General features: G+C 34.6%; 1 protein-coding gene across 2 annotated transcripts; it reads right to left on the reverse strand.

Annotated features, from left to right (window-relative positions):
• Positions 1 to 10965: 10965 nt before the first annotated feature.
• SLITRK6 (SLIT and NTRK like family member 6) lies at positions 10966 to 17202 on the reverse strand. Of its 2 annotated transcripts, XM_065744092.1 has the most exons (3): positions 17123 to 17191; positions 16761 to 16947; positions 10966 to 13550 (listed from the first exon to the last, which is right to left on the reverse strand). In XM_065744092.1, the coding sequence occupies exon 3, from the start codon at positions 13533 to 13535 to the stop codon at positions 11013 to 11015; it is 2523 nt and encodes an 840-aa protein (XP_065600164.1). In that variant the 5' UTR covers positions 13536 to 13550; positions 16761 to 16947; positions 17123 to 17191; the 3' UTR covers positions 10966 to 11012. The 2 variants fall into 2 exon arrangements, with proteins under 2 accessions (XP_065600164.1, XP_065600163.1); XM_065744091.1 differs by having other exon boundaries at positions 16761 to 17202.
• Between the last annotated feature and the right edge of the window lie 1065 nt (positions 17203 to 18267).

An 18267-nucleotide genomic window follows, 5' to 3' on the forward strand; every position in this document is an offset into this window, starting at 1 on the left:
TGCCATCCAAATGGACCTTGACAAACTTAAAGATAGGCCCATGAAACACTAATGAGATTCAACAAAGCCAAGTGCAAGGTATTGCACATCTGTCAGGATAATCCCAGATATGTACACAGACTGGGAGAAGTCCCAGAGAACAGCCCTTCTGAGAAGGACTTAATGGATGCTAGTAGATGAAAAACTTAACATGAACCAGCAGTGTGTTCTTGCAGCCCAGTAGGCCAACAGCATCCCAGGCTGCATTGAGAGGTGGGTGACCAGCAAGGCAAGGAAGGTGATTGTATCTCTACCCTTGTGATGACCCATCTGGAGTATTGTGCCCAGGCCTGGGGCTTCCCACAGAGGAAAGATATGGAGCTTTTGGAGAGGGTCCAGTGGAGGACCACAAAGACGATGAGAGGGTTAGAGCACCTCTCCTACAAAGACAGGCTCAGGGAGCTTAGCTTGTTCAGTCTGAAGAAGAGACGGCTCCTGTGAGACCTCATTACAGCCAGCCAATATTTAAAGGGGGATTACAAACAGGAGAGAAATCAGCTTTTTATATTGGTAGATAGTAATAAAACAAGTGGGAATGGTTTTAAACAAAATAAGGGGAGATTTAGATTACATTAGGAAGAAACTTTTCACTGAGAGTGGTAAAGTGCTCTAGCAGGTTGCCCAGAAAAGTTGTGGATGCCCTGTCCTGGTGTTCAAGGCCAGGTTGCATGGGGCCCTGGGCAAACTGATCTAGTACATGATCTAGCAGTTTTCAACCCCTCTTGCCATGTCATAGAGGTTGGAATTAGACAGTCTTTGATGTCCCTTCCAACCCAAGACACTCCATGATTCTATGATTCTTCCTGGACCCCTTTACTAAGAGATTCTCCCAAACAATGTTCTAAACAGTTCAAACTCTGCCCTCCAGAAGTCCAAGGTAACAGTTTTGCTCACATTCCTCCTGACTAGAATAGAGAACTCTATTGTTTTGTGGTCACTATGCCTATGACAGCTTCCAGCTGTTTCCCACCAAACTTTCTCTGTTTGTAAACAGCAGGTGTAGCAGCAGACTTCCCTTGGTAGGCTTTCTTGCCAGCTGTTTCAGGAAGTTGTCTTCCTCACATTCCAGGAATCTCCTACACTTCTCTGCTGTACTGTATTGCCAGCAAATGTGTTGAGTGTATGCATTCCTGTCAGGTATGTGTGCACAGACTACTGGAGTCAGGGGAGTCCTACCTGGGTCTTGATACTAGATTCATCAGCTCCTAATGATGTAATTGTTTATAATAGTTTTATGTATTGTTGGGATTTCATCTTTAATAATGCATTTAATGTGGAATGGCAACTACAAAGTAAATATTTGATAACTGTACTACATTACAAATGCTTCTTTTACAAGAACAGTCCAAATCCAGTAACAAATAGGGAATTCCATATTGAACTTCCCTAGTTTGAAGTTTAACATGTTGGTGGGCCAGAGGAATTGTGTATTACAGCACTTTTACTAGATATAACTGACAAAGGTATCTAATGGCAGCTGGAGTATAAATGCTCATCCCTCATTACACAGGAGAGAAATAAGTAAATAGAAAGAGATATACACATACATCCCCAGCTAGTATGTGATAGCAGAGCATCTCTTCAGTATTTCCTCATCTCTGAGGATTTGTTCAGTTAGCTGATCTATCACCTATCATATCTTTGAAATATCTGCTTCTCTGTCCATTTTACATGCACTCAAATATCTTTTTAATTGGACTTCTGACATTATAGTGGTGAGATATTATTTCTAATGTAATGCGAGTTTTTTTTTGTTTGTTTTTTCCTGGTGCACTATGGACAAAAACCAAAATCACTACATTTATACAAAAGACCAATTAAAAAACTAGATAAATCACTGAATTGTCATTATACTTATCAATCCTTTATATCAAGGAAAATTACACAGCTATTATTACTTAAAACTTTTAAAAAAGAACATACACAAAAAATACAACTAAAGAAATCATAGAATTGTAGAAAGGTTTGACTTGGATGGACCTTAAAAATCACCTAGTTCCAATCCCCCTGCTTTGGGCAGGTTGTGTCCCACTAGGTCAGATTGCCCAAAGCCCTATCCAACCTGACTTTGAACACCTCAAGGGGATGGGACATCCACAGCTTCTCTGGTCAACCTGTTCCAGTGCCTCACAACTCCGAATAAAGAATTTTCTCCTAACATCTAATCTAAATATTCCTTCTTCTAGTTTAAAGCCATTCCTCCCTTATCACTATCAGACCATATAAAGAGATCAACTCCTTCCTGTTTATAAAATCCCTCAAGTACTGGACGGACAACCTCTTTATAAGTATGCTAGCTTGACAATTTCCTAATTAAAAAATAGACAGTTCTCAAAAGTTACCATATTTCTTTTTCTTGTACCCATAACTCTTTCTCGAAACTAGTCAGAATCTAACTGCAGTGAAACATTTTGATCCATGACTAAAAGCTGTTTGAGACTGTGGGAATCCAGGCCTAGCTCTTCCACTTATAAACATGTTGTATACATATGTTGTAAACATTAAATACACATTGCAATTCATCTGCTTCATGTCTTTGTGTCATGTCAGAGAAATCATCTGATAATAATACAAGAGCATCTAGTGTAGAGGCTCTTACTCCTGGCAGTCTGTAAGAGTCTGGCATGCTGTCTATGTAATTAGCATTCTAATCAGCTCATGAGAAATGATAATCCTCTTATACAATGGAAATAGTTTATTGCATTTCATACACAGTTCCACTAGTAGAAAAGTCTGAACTGAATGTAAATATCATTCCAATATGAATCATTCTTTTTCCCTTTTTCTTAATAACATTTTGGCTGATACAACCAATGAAACTAATGCAGAATTCCTATATTTTGCCATCTCTCAGTATGCATATTTCAAAGTCCTATTTTGTGTGGACAGGACTTTCAGCAGTCAAGCTAGATAGGATGTTGTAAAAACACAATGGGAAGTGCTGTTCAGTGATTAAACTTGAACAGAAAAATATCATCTGCTCACCTCCAACAATTTCTATGGGGTTTTATGAAAGAATATAGTTGGATAATGTGAAAATAAATCAGAGCAAAACAATCTGACATACTGAAATATTTGATTATTGATAAAAGAATAAATAAATGTTAATATTTTGAAAAACAAACAAACAAAAAACTTTGTATGTGAAATACAGTGTTTACTTAAAGCACATTCCTTCCATCAAGCTGTACATTGGTTGGAAATTCCCAGCCAACTTTTGCTGTAGTTCCTACTTGTTTTTCCCCATTGATTTACTCATTTGTATTGAGATGTTTTTACCCTAAAGGAGAAAGCAAACAAAATGAAAGAAATATAAGCTAGCAAATTTATTAGAATATTATCCATCTTTTCTGTTTTGGAAAATCCAGAATAGAGACTGCATCATCAACTGGTGCATAAAATCATGACAACAGGATCAAGACAAAATTAATAATATATTAAAAAAGGGTTTTGTTTTCTTTCAAGCAAGAAATACTTAAACAAGCAAAGGAACATGGTTGTTCTAATTCACAGGTATACATAGATAATACTGCAGTGAATCTTTGGTCTCAACTCTATGATAAAGTTCCAAGAAAGGATAGAAAAACATATGGGCATTGTTTTAACCCAAATATCAGAGAAAACAAGCAAACAAACAAAATCGTTAAGAAAAAAAGATTTTTAAAAGAAGAAGATTAAATTATTTCAGGTGCTGATACTTCGTTCTCTGTTTAGTCTATCACACTCTTCAATGCCTCTATTTTAGAATCTCACATTTCTTCTGGCTAATGAATTGTTTGCTAGAGATGTATCCAGCTTTGTACCACCTTTCAGAGGTTTATATTATAAGATTAATATAATATGAAGCTATCATCATTCTTAGGAATTTCCACTTAGAAAAAAAGTACTTTGCTACATCTGTGGCTTCATAATTTGAAAGATTCAAAAACACAATAAAAAAACCCAGACACATAACTTTCACCTTTTCAAGAGAGTGCCATGGGAATCTTCAGAATCTTTTTCATGAAATTAATATATGATTTGGCCCTAGGGAACCATAGTTGAAATTATCTACTCATAATTCATTATGGACTATGAAAAACTTGGTGAAGAAACCACTCCTCAGTTTTATATATATATATATACATATATATATACACATCATTGCAGACAAAACCATACACTTCCAATAAAATTATGCAAAATCAAGATCTGAAATAAATATTTACTTAGCTTCAATGGCCTTTATATCAAGACAGGAAACAAAGTTCAGAAGGAATGATATTTTTTATAGGACTGTCTTCATGTAAGTTCTGTTTATTCTGTGAAGGTTTTTATGAATAAAAATCTTCATGGAATCTGAGTCTGGAAGAAGTCGAACAGAAGTCATCTGTTGACTTCAGATGACACTTCAGAGCTTAGAGCAGTGACAGTTTTAAACCTATAACACATAATTATCCTAGAATCTACTGAAAATGATTCAGCTTTCATAATATCATGTATGGCAGCAGTTAGCTGTCCTCCCCAGCATTTGCCTTCAGAAAATCTGTATGCATGAGTGATCAATACACAACAATCCCCTTTCGTCCATCACTTTTTCTGAGGCTATAAGTTACTTAAAGACACTTACATAATACAAGACTGTTAAAGTCTCTCTATTTTAATCTTTAATCCGTGGTATTTCATGGAATCATTAACTATTTGTAAACAGTGACATCTAAATGTTAGATTTCTGATTTATTAATACTACATTCATCCTTAAATCATGATTTAATTCATGGAATACTGAACACCTCAGGCACAATGAAAATAACCATCTAATATTTAACTGTTACTCTTGCTCTTCAGCATGTTGTCTTTGAAGTTTTTCAATGATCTTCAAATATCCAAACATCCAGATTGTCTGGATGACCATGAACTAGCTCAGCACTGACAGTCCGAGTCTCACATTTGACACATTTCTTAAAAATGTAAGAGGATATTTGGGATCCCATTTTGAAGATATATTCGAAGGATATTTGACACACAGTTATCTTTTTAGAAGTGCAAATACCTTCTGCTTACAAAATAACACGTTTACATAGAATACTATTCATGTCTTTGTGTTAATAAATACATGCATTTCATTGTTCTAAGTCTGAACTTCTTAAATATTTGCAAGCTCATATCAACTAATAATCAGACTGCACCATACAGAGAATAATTCTAAATGTTCCACTTCTCCATCTCTCTTCTTCTTATCCAGGAAATATACATGTTTTTTTTTTTTTTCTTTTGTTCAGCACAGTGTTCCTTCTATACAGAGAAAGAGGTGAGGGATATTAGATTATATTTTGCAGTATTGGTCTTTCAAATACGTCTTAGTATGAAAATTTTTAATATGTATTTAACCCAAATATGCACAGTTATTGAAGTGTTATATTCGTTCTCAATTAAAAATTAAAAATGCTCATATGGCTTTTAATTTTAGACTAAAAAATAGCTTTATAAGCTAACAAAACTAATGTTTTAGTTTATTAAAAAAAAAACAAAAAAAACGTATGCTAATATTCCCTAGGACAGATTTCTGCATGTATAAACTATTCCAGATTTCTTTCTCTTTGAACAATTATATATTAATCTGTGTTTTTGTACCTAATAAATTACAACATCCAGATTTTTAAAAATCATACTTCCTAAAATAATTTGTCTTAAAATGGGAAGTAAACAGCTGAAACTATAATAGTAACACTACTCTTTGATATAAAAAATTAAGTTGATTTTTCTTTATGCCATCATTCCATTGCATGAACTAAAAGTAATAGAAGTTCTTTTAGAAGTAATACAAGGAACATATGCATTCCATCTTGTTGAAGTTGATTGAAAAACAAAAATCTTCATCATATCTTGCTTTTACAGAGCTGAACAGCATCTGGTGTTTTACTTTTTTCTTGAGGTTAGCTGCTTCCCATTAGGCTGTGGCTCTTAAGAATTTGTTCTGATGTGTTAAAAGGCAAAAGCTGACTGCTAGGAGATGAGCAGGAAAGAAAATGTCATGCTGTATCTTTTCAGTATGGCAAGTAAGTTCCTCGTACTGTCTCCAGCTACAGCTCACTTATATTTCAAGTTAAAAAAAAATAAAAATAAGATTTGATACCAACACCTGGAACAAGTTCAAGAATATCATAAACTTTGGAAAACCAAAAAGGGACAGATCTTTTGAATTATTATATAAGCTCGGTAATAGATCAACTTTCCCTACATCCAGTGGGATGAACCTATCTTCAAGTGCTACAGGAACTGAACACTGAAAGTAATGAACACATTCAAAACCTCCCCAAAGAGTAGGTTTCAGTTTTACCACCAAAGACCTATCTGTGGCTGAACAGAATTTGTCCATAGTGAAATGAAGGTATTTTGTACTGGAGCAGTACAAGAGAATGGAAGTATGCTGTCTTTTGAATTATGACTAGTGCTCATAATGATTTCAGTCCATCTACATGAATCTTCCGGATTGTTCTGGTGTGGCTGATAAACATTATTGCTCTAGAGAACTGCATCACCAGAATAGTTACTCAGAATCCTTTCTGATGATGATTTTGAGACTGAGTCTCCTTTTTTCACTTGCCTCTAAGTCTAAAATCTCTGAAATGATGTTTTTGTTCCAGTAAATATACATTTTTTATTCACATACCTGGATCTTGATAAGCCAGATTGCCCGCTCAGTCACACATAACTTTTAAGTTTAGTATACTATGCTATTAGTAATCTCTGTGTATGTAAATAGCACATTATATAAAGAGCTGCTATTAGTGGTTATACTAGAACTTCTTCATAATGAAGAGATTCAATTCTTTTACCTTTGACACACCACAGACAAAAAGTATGGACACATTTTCATTTTAGAACTTGGTTACAGAATATGCATCATTCTAATGGAGAAGTATGTGTAAAAATAGCAAATAGGCAAATACCCTACTTTATAAATTCAAATACAAATTCAGTTTTTGACAGGTTTTGTGGAAGTGTTGTTTTTTTCTGTTAAGAATCTTGACAAGGCATTACCATAATAAATTCAGTATCAACACTACAAATCTATGAGAAAAAAAAAAGGTAGAAATAAAAGAAAATACATTTGACTTTTATGAGGTTAAATAGATAAAGCCAATTTAAAGTAAGTAGGCGCAAATGAATGCTTTTGTATTTTTATTATAATCATCATTATTTAGGAATTGGGTCTGTACTGTTATATATTTTCTTTACCCAAATGTGAAAGAGAAAATATTAGTGTTGGTTATCTTGAAGTACCCCAACGACAATAACATATCTGCCAAATACACTAGTGTGCTTAATAAAGCACCATTCTTGCACACAAATAAACTATGATGCTGACAGGATTAAAATGAATTCACTTTGCTGCACACTGTCAAGCTTCCAGGTTTTCTTCCAGCCTCTATTCTTTTATCTAAGTGAAAGGTACGAAACTACTTCATTGTATCTATCACTGGAAAAAACGTATATATATAAGAACTTGACTTTAAGATAATAATGATAATGATAATGATAATGATAATGATAATGATAATGATAATGATAATGATAATGATAATGATAATAATAAAAAGCTGAATACTTTTTCCAAGTTTCCAGGAACAACAGTAGCAATGTTTGGTAACATTTCTAATTGCTATAATGAACACATTCCAAGGAACCTTTACAAATAAATTTTTCATCCTTTTCCCTTTCAAATATAACAAATTCCTTAAGTCATGGTTTTGTTTATGTTAGCTAATATTGATGTTCCTCAGCTGAAGATTAATCATATAAAGCCAAATTCATATCCCTTTTTAATATGGCAATATACATTTTCTCATAGCTGGAAAAGAACAGTCTAAGAATGTAATTATGAGGAAAGACAATATACAGATTAGCTCTCACCTCATCATACAAACATTTAATGCATGGCAGTCCTGTAGGAACAGGTGACAGGAAAATGGATGACGTAACATATTTTTGTGATTCCTGGATACTGCAAAACTTGCAGTTTTACAGACTACCACAGAGTACAGTCACCCTGTTGTAACGAATGGTGTGAATCTCCCATTTGAGGGAAAGCTAAAAGCTAAAGCTCTATTTATTTGTTCTGAGTGATGCTCTGATACAGCTTTGTAACTGAGTTGCTTTGACATGAATTTAACACATTCTTTTTTCTGATGCCTTGAGATGGCAATGAAGAAGAACGTTTTGTCACACAGTTGTCCTCAACATTCTGCCAATTCTCTGTTAACAGCTAAGCAAAGTGACATCTGTGCATGTGGCAATTGTCTTTAGTCTGAAACTATTTCTCTTAAATCAAAGCCTGAGGGCCTGAATCATCATTTCCTTGCATACTGCCAATTACAGAGAAATAATTTTCACCAAGTTTTTGCTAATAGAAATGGCTACTGAAACGAAGGACACCAAAATACTGAAGTTTACAATGTAACATATAAACATTTGTTATTTTTCTCACACAAATTTTAAATCCCTGAGAATTCAGAAAAGAACATTTGTGGGACAGATTCAAAATTCAGTCACTTAGTGCCATTCCTAATGACTGAATGCATTTTTAATTTGTTTCTTATTAGATTATTTTTTGAATTTAATTTAATTGCTGAATTGTAGAACAGTAGTTTCATTTTAATGCTCTATAAAATACCAATTGAACTCTGGTCTCCTTGAGATCAAGGTTTGGGTTTCCATAGCATCTCTGGTAGGTCCATGAAGTCCATTCACATTTCTTAAAATACAAGGACAGCTAAAATAACACTAGATAATTAATGTAAATTTAATGTAGTTGCATTTTTCAACATCATCTTTTTCTTACCTCCACAAGTAGTACTCAGCATTACTTTTATTTGTCTAGAACAAAGTTAGCATGAAAACATATAAACTGTAACCAGACTGACACTCCCTAATGCTTATAAATAAAGAGGTTTTCTAAACTAAATTATTCTCATTTGTAGAAGAACGAATATTATTTTCTAACAAATTGCATTTTGATTCTTGGAAAACAAGGATTTTGTTTCAATAGTAAATTGATGTCTTCTCAAAAATGTTAATAAGGAAATTGAATTGTTAACAGAGACAAGTGGCCAGATCCTCAGGTTGCAGAAAATAAACTAGCACCATCAAAGTCATAATCTCTGTGCAAATTTGAAAGAACAGAATCTGACTTGTGTATATAATATAGGGAAAAAAAGTCAGAAACCTATATATTTATGTGCAAATAAAATGAAGAACTCACATTTGTATATACATATAGGTAATACATTATCAGTAAGATAAACTAAAGGATTTCTCTTTTTACTTTGAGTTTGTCTAGACTTCATTGTAAAGTTTGGCATTCAGATGTAGACATGTAGCTATTCAGTTGATCCTTAGCTCAACAAGTAGAAATTAGCAAAATGGAAGTTCTTCATGCATAGTCAGTTTACAGAAGATTTGCTCAGAGGAAGATATATGAAGGTCAGAATTTGTGTTTTGGCACTGTGTCAGTCATGCAAAGAAACTCAATGACCTTCCTGCACTCCAGACGAGATGATTCTGCCTACATTACATCAATGAAAAGCATTGTCTTCTGACAGTTTCTGAACAATTCTAAACTTGTGTATGCAGAAATTGCCTTATTCTTTAAAAAGTGACTTCTAAGAAAAAGACGTTTAAAAAATTCTTTATTTCATTTTCACTGATAGAGACCAGTTCTTTAATTTTCCTGAAAGGCAGTGAGGAATAAGCTTTTTCTTTTCTTGTGAGTTGAGAAGAAAAATACAAAATTATACAGAATAAATAGTATATATAAATCTAGCTAGAATTCATTGCAAAAATAAATCTGACGTTATACTACTACTTTTTGTACTTTTTCCCACAACACTTTTACTTTCTTCTAGATTCTTCAAAATATAAAATATTTTTGTACAAACAACAGCTAAATACTATTATTGTTCCTCACACATATGCTTTGTTGCAGTTATTCTGTTTGGAAGTTGCTTTTCGGTAGAGAGGGAAAGGACCTGCTTTTGCACCTGGAAGTTCCGAGTCACAGCAAACTTATTTCCTCCAAGGATATTTAAAGCCAGCACAGACATTATTTTTATAGTTAGATAGATAAAAATTGGACTTATTAAATACAGCAATATATTTACAGCTGAATCTCAGTAGCTTTTCCAATTGCCCATGATTACAAGTTGAAACACCAGTGATGTACAATATTTTATAGCAGCAGCTTAAGAAAAGATTGTCCAAACGTAAGTAAAGCTATCAAATAGGGAACGTATCAAAAGGCTTGCAATTTTTCTTCTCGTTGTAAGATGCTGGGTAAACACAGGTATTTTTCCTTCCTCATACTGATAAAGAATGCATATGATGAAGTTCCATATAAAAAAAATATTAAATATACGCAGGCTCTGGGACAGTGGGTGGATACACAAAAATCTTTTTGTTTTCAATGGACATTTAGTGTGACAACATTGTAAATCCTTTCATATTTATTATAAGAGTATGTTAGATGTGGTTGTAGACAATGGTCATGTATGCAGTGCTCATACTAACAATCAATACAATCTAAGCTTTTAACTACAAATACAGGTGTGAGGGCTTGTTTGTTTTTGTATTTGTTTTAAAGAACTAATTAAATAGGGGAAAACCAAAGAGTACAAGTAACAAACATTTTTTCATAGGTTAGGTACACAAAAGAGAGTGCCATACACACCTTTAAAAAATGCTGAGTAATATTGCAGTATCAATCTTCCTCTCACAGTTCAATCACACAATTCACGTTTAACTTGAGATGAGACATAATGCCTACACACAACCTCATGGCTTTCCACAGTGATCCCTGAGCTTTTGTTTGTTTGTTTTTGCTAGGATTACTGCTGTGCTTAAGTTCTGACTGTTGACATGTCATTGCAAGGCACTTTTATTTTCAACTTAAAATGGAATTACAAAATTTGGCCCTAGCCCAATGTGTTACCACTTCATGTTTGCTGCTCTAGGACTTCCAGGTAGTCAGGCTCAGCATGTAAATTAGCTTTGAGTTCAAAATACTCATTTTTAGTTTGTTCTAGAAAAACCTTTCTTGGTCTGGAGTACATTAATGTCTCCATTAGCTTTAGTTCCTCATGTGTACCAGGATAATGTACTTCCATTTCAGGCTGGAGTTGGACAATGTTTTTTCTTAAGTACTCCGTGATTCCAAGTTGCTGCAGTTCTCTCTCTTTTTCAAGAATGTTTCTGTACAAGCAGCTGGCATCTTGAAAAGATAGGAATTCTGCAGATTGATCTGCAGCCGTATATTTGACATTTGAACCAGTAAGTGGTGAACTATTCTCTCTTTCCAGGAGACTTCTCCGGAGATGTTTGGAATCATTAGTTGCTTTCTCACTTCCCTCTTCTTGCTGTTCAGGATGCTTTGGGCTGAAGGATGGGCTGTGATAGACCTGAACCATGGGAGTAACCATCCGTTGCTCATAGAGAGCTGCAGCAGGACGCTCTGTCGTGTGATGTGTTGTCTTATGCCCATACATGCTGTACTGAAGGTGAACTGGGCTATTATCCTTCATTTGTTCACTGGCTTGTTTCTTTTTATATCTTCGTCGACGATGAAGAACAAGAACAACTATTCCTGCTGCACAAAATACAATGATTATAAACACAATTAGAAGTCCCAGTATTAGGACAGAAAGTGGGACAGCATCTGTAAGTGACTGCAGGATGGTGTCCGCAGTGTTGCTAGTAGTAGTAGAAGTTGTTACAACAACAAGACTGTCATGAGTTGGTAGGGCAGGGCTGTTTATTAAATCTGGACACAAGACTTCACTGTTGAGAGATTTCAGTTCTTTTTTTTCTAAGTGTCCTGGTGATTTACAAAAAATGTTACCCATCATTGTATTCTTGCTCTGCTTTTGTATCCATTTTTGCAGTCCAACTGAATCACAAGTACAATCCCAGGGGTTGTCTTCAAGTTCAATTTGTACCAACATATCCAGCTCATCCAAGACATTGCTTACAGGCAAATGAGCAAACTGGTTTGTTTTCAGATTTAATCTGGCAAGTGGAACCCCAGAAAAGATATGAGGTGGTAAAGTCTGCAAAAGGTTATTATTTAAGTAGAGGACTTTAAGTTTTGGCATTGTATTAAATGTCCCTGGTAAAACTTCTTTGATGGCATTATATTCAAGGTACAAGTACTCAAGGTGCTGAAGGCCAAGGAAGAGATTCTGACTTAGCTTTGTAAGATGATTGCCATTGAGATAGAGTTTCTGCAGTCTGGTCAGATTCATGAAGGCTCCTTCCTCAAGGATTTCAATACGATTGTTCCCCAGATGGAGCATTTCCAGACTAGCATAGTCCACAAGATCTGACTTAAGTAGTGTCTGAATAATGTTTCCAGCTAAAATAAGTTTTTTAGGATTTGTAGGAGGAGGTCCTAAATCAGACAAGCTTTCAATGTTTCGCTCCTGACAGTGCATGAGAACTCCTGAGAGCATATGGCTGGTGCAGTGACAGGGAATGGGACAATAGATTCCTGGAGATTGAGTAGTTGGCTTTAAAGTATGAAGCATTACCCTTGTTTCTTTAGTAGGAACTTTCAAGATAGGAATGATCTTAGTTGACAGGTGACTATCACTGACAGAGGTGGTTACAACCAAGGGCAGTGACCCTGAAGGATCTTCAAGTTCATTGACAGTAGGAATGGGACAAAGTGATTCTTTTTTCAACCTGTTTAATATGCTGCCTTTGATAACTGGAGGACTATTGCATACAACATCTCCTATAATTGACTGGGGAGGCATGTTTTCTAACCATGTCTTCAGCTGAAGCAAATCACAGTTACAAGCCCATTTATTATCTTCCAACTGAAGGTCTAGTATTCTACCAATGTGCTCTAAAAAGCCAACATATGGTAAAGTCTGTAACTGGTTTCCCCGAAGATCTAAATGGGTCAACGGCACAAAACGAAATATGTTTGGAGGAAGGTACTCAATAGCATTATCATTCAAAATAAGCACTTTAAGCCTACTGAGCTTGCTAAAGGCACTTGCTTCAATCACTGTGATGAAATTGTTGTCTGCTTGAAGAAATTCCAAATTTTCCAATCCATCAAATGTATCTTCTTTAAGTATTTCTAAAGAATTGTGATTGATATGAAGTTGCTTAAGAAAGCTGAGACCATTGAAAGCCCCAGGCTCAATATCTGCAATATTATTAAATCCAAGATGTAGAGAGATAGCATTAACAAGGCCAGCAAAATCATTCACACGTAGCATTGTCAAGCCATTGTTTAGCAAATTAAGATGGAAAGGCCGTGATGGTGGGACATTTATTTCTGACACCATCTTGATGCCTCTTTCTTCACAGTTTATAATCATAACATCATCCTTTTCTTCACAGGAACATAAACTCTGACACGATCCTCTGACTCTAGAAAAAGAAGTTTCTGACTGGAAAGGATCAGATGCAACCAGAACTGAATAAACCATAAAAATCCAGAACTTCATCTTGCTCAGCAGATTCTATAATAAAGAAGGGGTGGGGGAGGCATGGAAAAAGAAAAAGCAACAGTCATGATTTCACAATTTTTACAATTTGTGGTTTTGCATGTTTTGTTTCTTTCTTTTCTTTCTTTATTGGGGGGCAGGGGGAGGGATGAGGTGAGGCAGGAAGTGAGATTGCTTATTCCTGACCTGCCCTGTCTTAGCTTTTCCTGGAACATTTAGTTTAACGTACTGAATCATTAGACAGTGCTTCAGTATTTTCATGCTGATACACCTCATAGAAGATGATCAGTAGTGCATTTTCTATACATAAACCATTTATATACCATATGGTTTACCAGTGTACAGAAATATAAGTCACTGCCCCAAGCTACTTATATTAAGGCTAATATATCTTGCATCAGTTCCTTACATCACCATGTAACATTTCAGATTTTAAAAGTACCTTCCTAAGCTCAACTTAATTTTGTCCAGCTGCTTAAGAGAAGATAAAAGGTTTGGTTTCATTCATCAATGAGTTGTAAGAAAAAAAAAAACATTCTAACAGGATACAGGGAACTTCTTTTGATTGTGCATTATGTATGTAAATTAAAAGGTATTTCCTCTGTTATCCTTTTATCCTCAAACTAAAAAGGAAATAAGCAAAATATTGTTTTCCCTGAAGATAATTTCTAATGTGTATGATGTAGTTCATGTATATTTAGTGAAAGTAGGAACACATTTTAAGGAATACTCTTTAGTAGTGTAATATGACTGTATATAATGTACACGTAGGTTGTGTATAGTTAAAGAAAAAGAAGAGAGAATATAAAATGCAGTACGTATCAGAAAAATAGGTGAGCAAGGAACAAAGAGATAATTTGGATACTGATTATAAGGTTCCTTTCAATTACTATAGGTATTAATTAACACAAGAATTCTGGAATATATACAGAGTTAACATTGCCTTACTACTTAAAAATTATTGGCAGCATCATCAATGTGTTATGTAACTTAAATTATCAGCCATTAAGCTGATCTCAAACTTTGCAGTACCTGAGAAATGCAACATTACTGTACAACTGTAAAGTCTAGAGCAAAACTTACACATTTAAATCAAGTATGTGTTATTGTTTGAAATTAGATCATACTACACTTTTCCCGCAAAGATTCTCTGCTTCTATATTCTATACATTCTAGCATGAATGTAAACATATCCTGATATATGAAATGGAGTTAAATCTTCAAATGGAACAGAATATTTACAACAAAAGAACTTTTTGGAGTGCTACATTCATTCTGGGACTAAACTAAGCAGATTTCTTAAGAAATCCAGGTATTAAAGGTTTATCAATTTTCCAAGTAAGCTATTATAACATGAAGTACAAAATGTCACTGCAGAATTAATTTTCACTACAGAAGTGTTAATTTCTGAAGGATTAAAACAATTTCTGAGAACATATTCAACTACATGAATGAACATTCTCAAAGTATGATCATATGTTTTGCTGTTTCTCAGCAACACATTTTTTAAAATGATGAGTAGCTTAGTAGCAGCACCTCTTTTGAAGGGTGCAAGGATTTAAGCACCTCAGTGCTCTGGTACGTGTGTTTTATACACACACACACACCAACAGCAAATGTATGCAGTGTGAACTGTGCTTTCTCCATTAGGAATTTTTTATAACTGGTAGCAGATGTGTGAGTTTCGATGTAGTGAGTGCAACTTTTCGGATTTGAAAGTGTCCCTTAATTTTGTGTCTGTTTCAGTGGAGGAAATGATTTGTCTCATAGAAAAGTCCTTCTACTCTAACTGCCTATGACAGATAATATAATCTCTTCAGTTGCTGCTTGTTACTTTTTTCTCTCAGTATGTATAGGGTAAGATACAACATGAAAAAAGATTCATTTAGAAGTATGCAGAATAATACTAGGATCAGAGTATGCTAAAAATTTATTTATGTTTTGTATTTCATCAGTATCTCTTCCACTGACCCAATGTAGAAGAACACAGGCTCTTCTCACAGATGCTGTCTCCAAACATGCTGTATGACTAACTGAACCTCTTTTACCCTATTTTTTTCCCTATAGAAATTCCAGCTTTGATCTGCATCACATTCAAACTGTACTCAAAAAATCCCTGAGGAAACATAAATGAAAAATATATATATAGCTGAAAAGCATGTTGCATTCTAACACATTAAAAATTTATTTATAAAAATGAAAGCCTTCCTCTCAGAGATGAAAGCAACAACATTTGTAAGCAATTGGAAAACAGTCACATTTTAATCATCATCATACTTATGGGGACAACACTGCTGGAACTCTCTCACAAACATAAACAAACACACTCTTAAAAAATACTGCAACAACTCTTTTTTCTTTTTTAAAATTTTGATTTTGTTCTGAAAATTCAAAAAGATGTAATGAAACTCTTGGTGAGCAACAACCATAACATAAAAAGTGCTTTCAGTTGGAAGATGATCAACATTTAACTGAATGAACTCACTATGAAATAAATTTTAGTTTAAGAGACTTAACAAATGGGATATTTTTCTGTTTCCTGTGGTGAGCTTTCACAGAAAATTTTATCTAGTAACTTAAGTTAGCTGAGTTGATCTGCTTTCAGTAGGTCACTGTCTAACTGCATAATGTATTTTTGCAGTATAAATTCCAAAAGACAAAAACATCACAGTCTTTTCTATAAGGCAGTGTTCAATACTTTCAGAATTAATCACTTCATAGCAAAGAACTCATATGCTTGACAATAACAACAGGTTTATAGAACACTGAAATTGCTTTTTATTATTCTAAATTTTACTTGGGGTTTCTGTTTGTTTGCTTGTTTCAGTTCAACTATTTAAAAAACAGTTGAGGAATTTCAAAACATCTAGCCTGGAACTGGCACTTTCTAAAACCCTTCAGGATTATTAAGTCCTGAAAGGAATCACGGTCAAATAAAGTACTTAAGACCATTTTTGCATTTCAGAAAATAAAAGGAAACATCTATTCATTCCACCTTCAACTGGCATCAGGACAGTGTTTCCTTAATAAGCATATTCTACTATTCAGATATACTGTCAACAAGATAAATAAATGCACCTGGAAAACTGTTTGCAATATAGTAAAAACCACCATCGTTTAACATAAAAGTTATTCAAAGTCGTGCAGAAAAATAAAACTAATTGGTACTGAGAAATGAATTTCTTAAACTCAGAGCTACTTAAAAAACTGGAATATTTTACTTACCTGTACAGCAGTAAAACTCCCTGAAATGCTCAGTAATGCACAGTTGGAACAGCTGTTTGAATGCAATGTAATTTTACTCTGTGAAAAATATGCACTTTCTTCTCAGTTTATTTGCTGATAGCTCTGAAGATACTACAGCTCTGTAAAGTCAAATCCTCATTCAGAAGACAAAGTACAAAGCATTCAACTGAAAAAAACAATCCAGACAGGGTGCACATTAGACCATCCTGTAAGCAATTTTCCTTTTCCCTCAATTAAAATTCACAGCATACTGCACAGCTATGCTGACTTTTCTGCATGCAGTTAACTGTTTGCAAGCATTTGGATGCAGTAAATAAACAAGATGTTAAGCACAGCTTTACTCTATCACTCGGTTCGTCAGATTTTTAGATCCTTGCTGCTTCTGTGTTCTCTGAGCTCTTTCTGGTCTTTCTTGTTAGCTCAGTTTGTTATTAGTCAGACTGCCAGGGGGTGGGAGGTAGGCATAAATAAAGAGACTTCTTGGCTTTTGACTCAGCCTTTAAGCCCTGCCCCATTAGAGAGCTTTTATCTGCCAGTGACATTTAATATAAGATACAGCTCCACCTTGAGACTGATCAGCTCCTCCTCCTGCAATGCACATACCTCCTTTTTTAACTATGTCTAACTGAACCTCAGAAAGTAAAATTCAACTAATTATGTTGTGGGTCGCTGTTAATTGTTGGTTTTGTGAGAAAGTAAACCATCTACTGCAGTTCTTGTTCATTTGTTCTCTGAGACAGATCCTGCATTTAGTCTGTAAATGCTTGCTTTAAAAACTATAAGCATTCCAGACTTTAAGCACTTCACAAAACATACCACAAGGAAACACTGTCCTCTGGAAGCTATGTCTATCACAATTAAATGCAGGATTATTCAAAAATATAAATGAAACAGTACAGCTTAGTGCAGTCAACTCAATGTGACTGTAGTAGAGAATTAGCATTTACACTTTTATGTCCTTCATTTCTGAAGAAAAAAAAATTATGAAATATTAGTGATTACGTTTGCACAACGATTGCAGTCAGTCTTACTTAAAAATACCCCTCTTGTTCTGTAGGAAGGGAACTAGGTTAATTATAATTGTCTGTTTACAGATGCTATAGCATAGTGTTTTAGTACCTATCTGTGTGAGATGCTATTCTAATTCCATGAAATATTTCTTTGATAAGAAATGGTCTGTTCTCAGTGGGACAGTATTTTTAAATGCATGTATTATGAGCAAGGTATTAATTTCTTTGTGCTCCTAAACAAGTGATTAGCAGACCCTGTAAAACTACAGCAAAATGTTTCATTCATCTAAGAAACAATTTTTATCTTCCTTCCTACACTGCTTCAGCTGGTTTTATATGCTGTAAATGCTGCTTTTCTGTTCATCCCATTACCACAAAGCCACAAACATTTTGGTGAGCAACAACAGATCTGGTTCCTGGGCACACTTATCCTGTAGACCGTATAATTTCTGACTTTTTTTTTCCTATTGTGTCTT

The sequence above is a fragment of the Cyrtonyx montezumae genome, unplaced genomic scaffold (assembly GCF_038088225.1).
Source record: "Cyrtonyx montezumae isolate F1298 unplaced genomic scaffold, pur_monq_1.0 scaffold_3, whole genome shotgun sequence".
Lineage (NCBI taxonomy): Eukaryota > Metazoa > Chordata > Aves > Galliformes > Odontophoridae > Cyrtonyx > Cyrtonyx montezumae.

Excerpts from the sequence above, each read along its gene's own strand:
- SLITRK6 (XM_065744091.1), bottom strand. The coding sequence starts at position 13,535 with ATGAAGTTCTGGATTTTTATGGTTTATTCAGTTCTGGTTGCATCTGAT.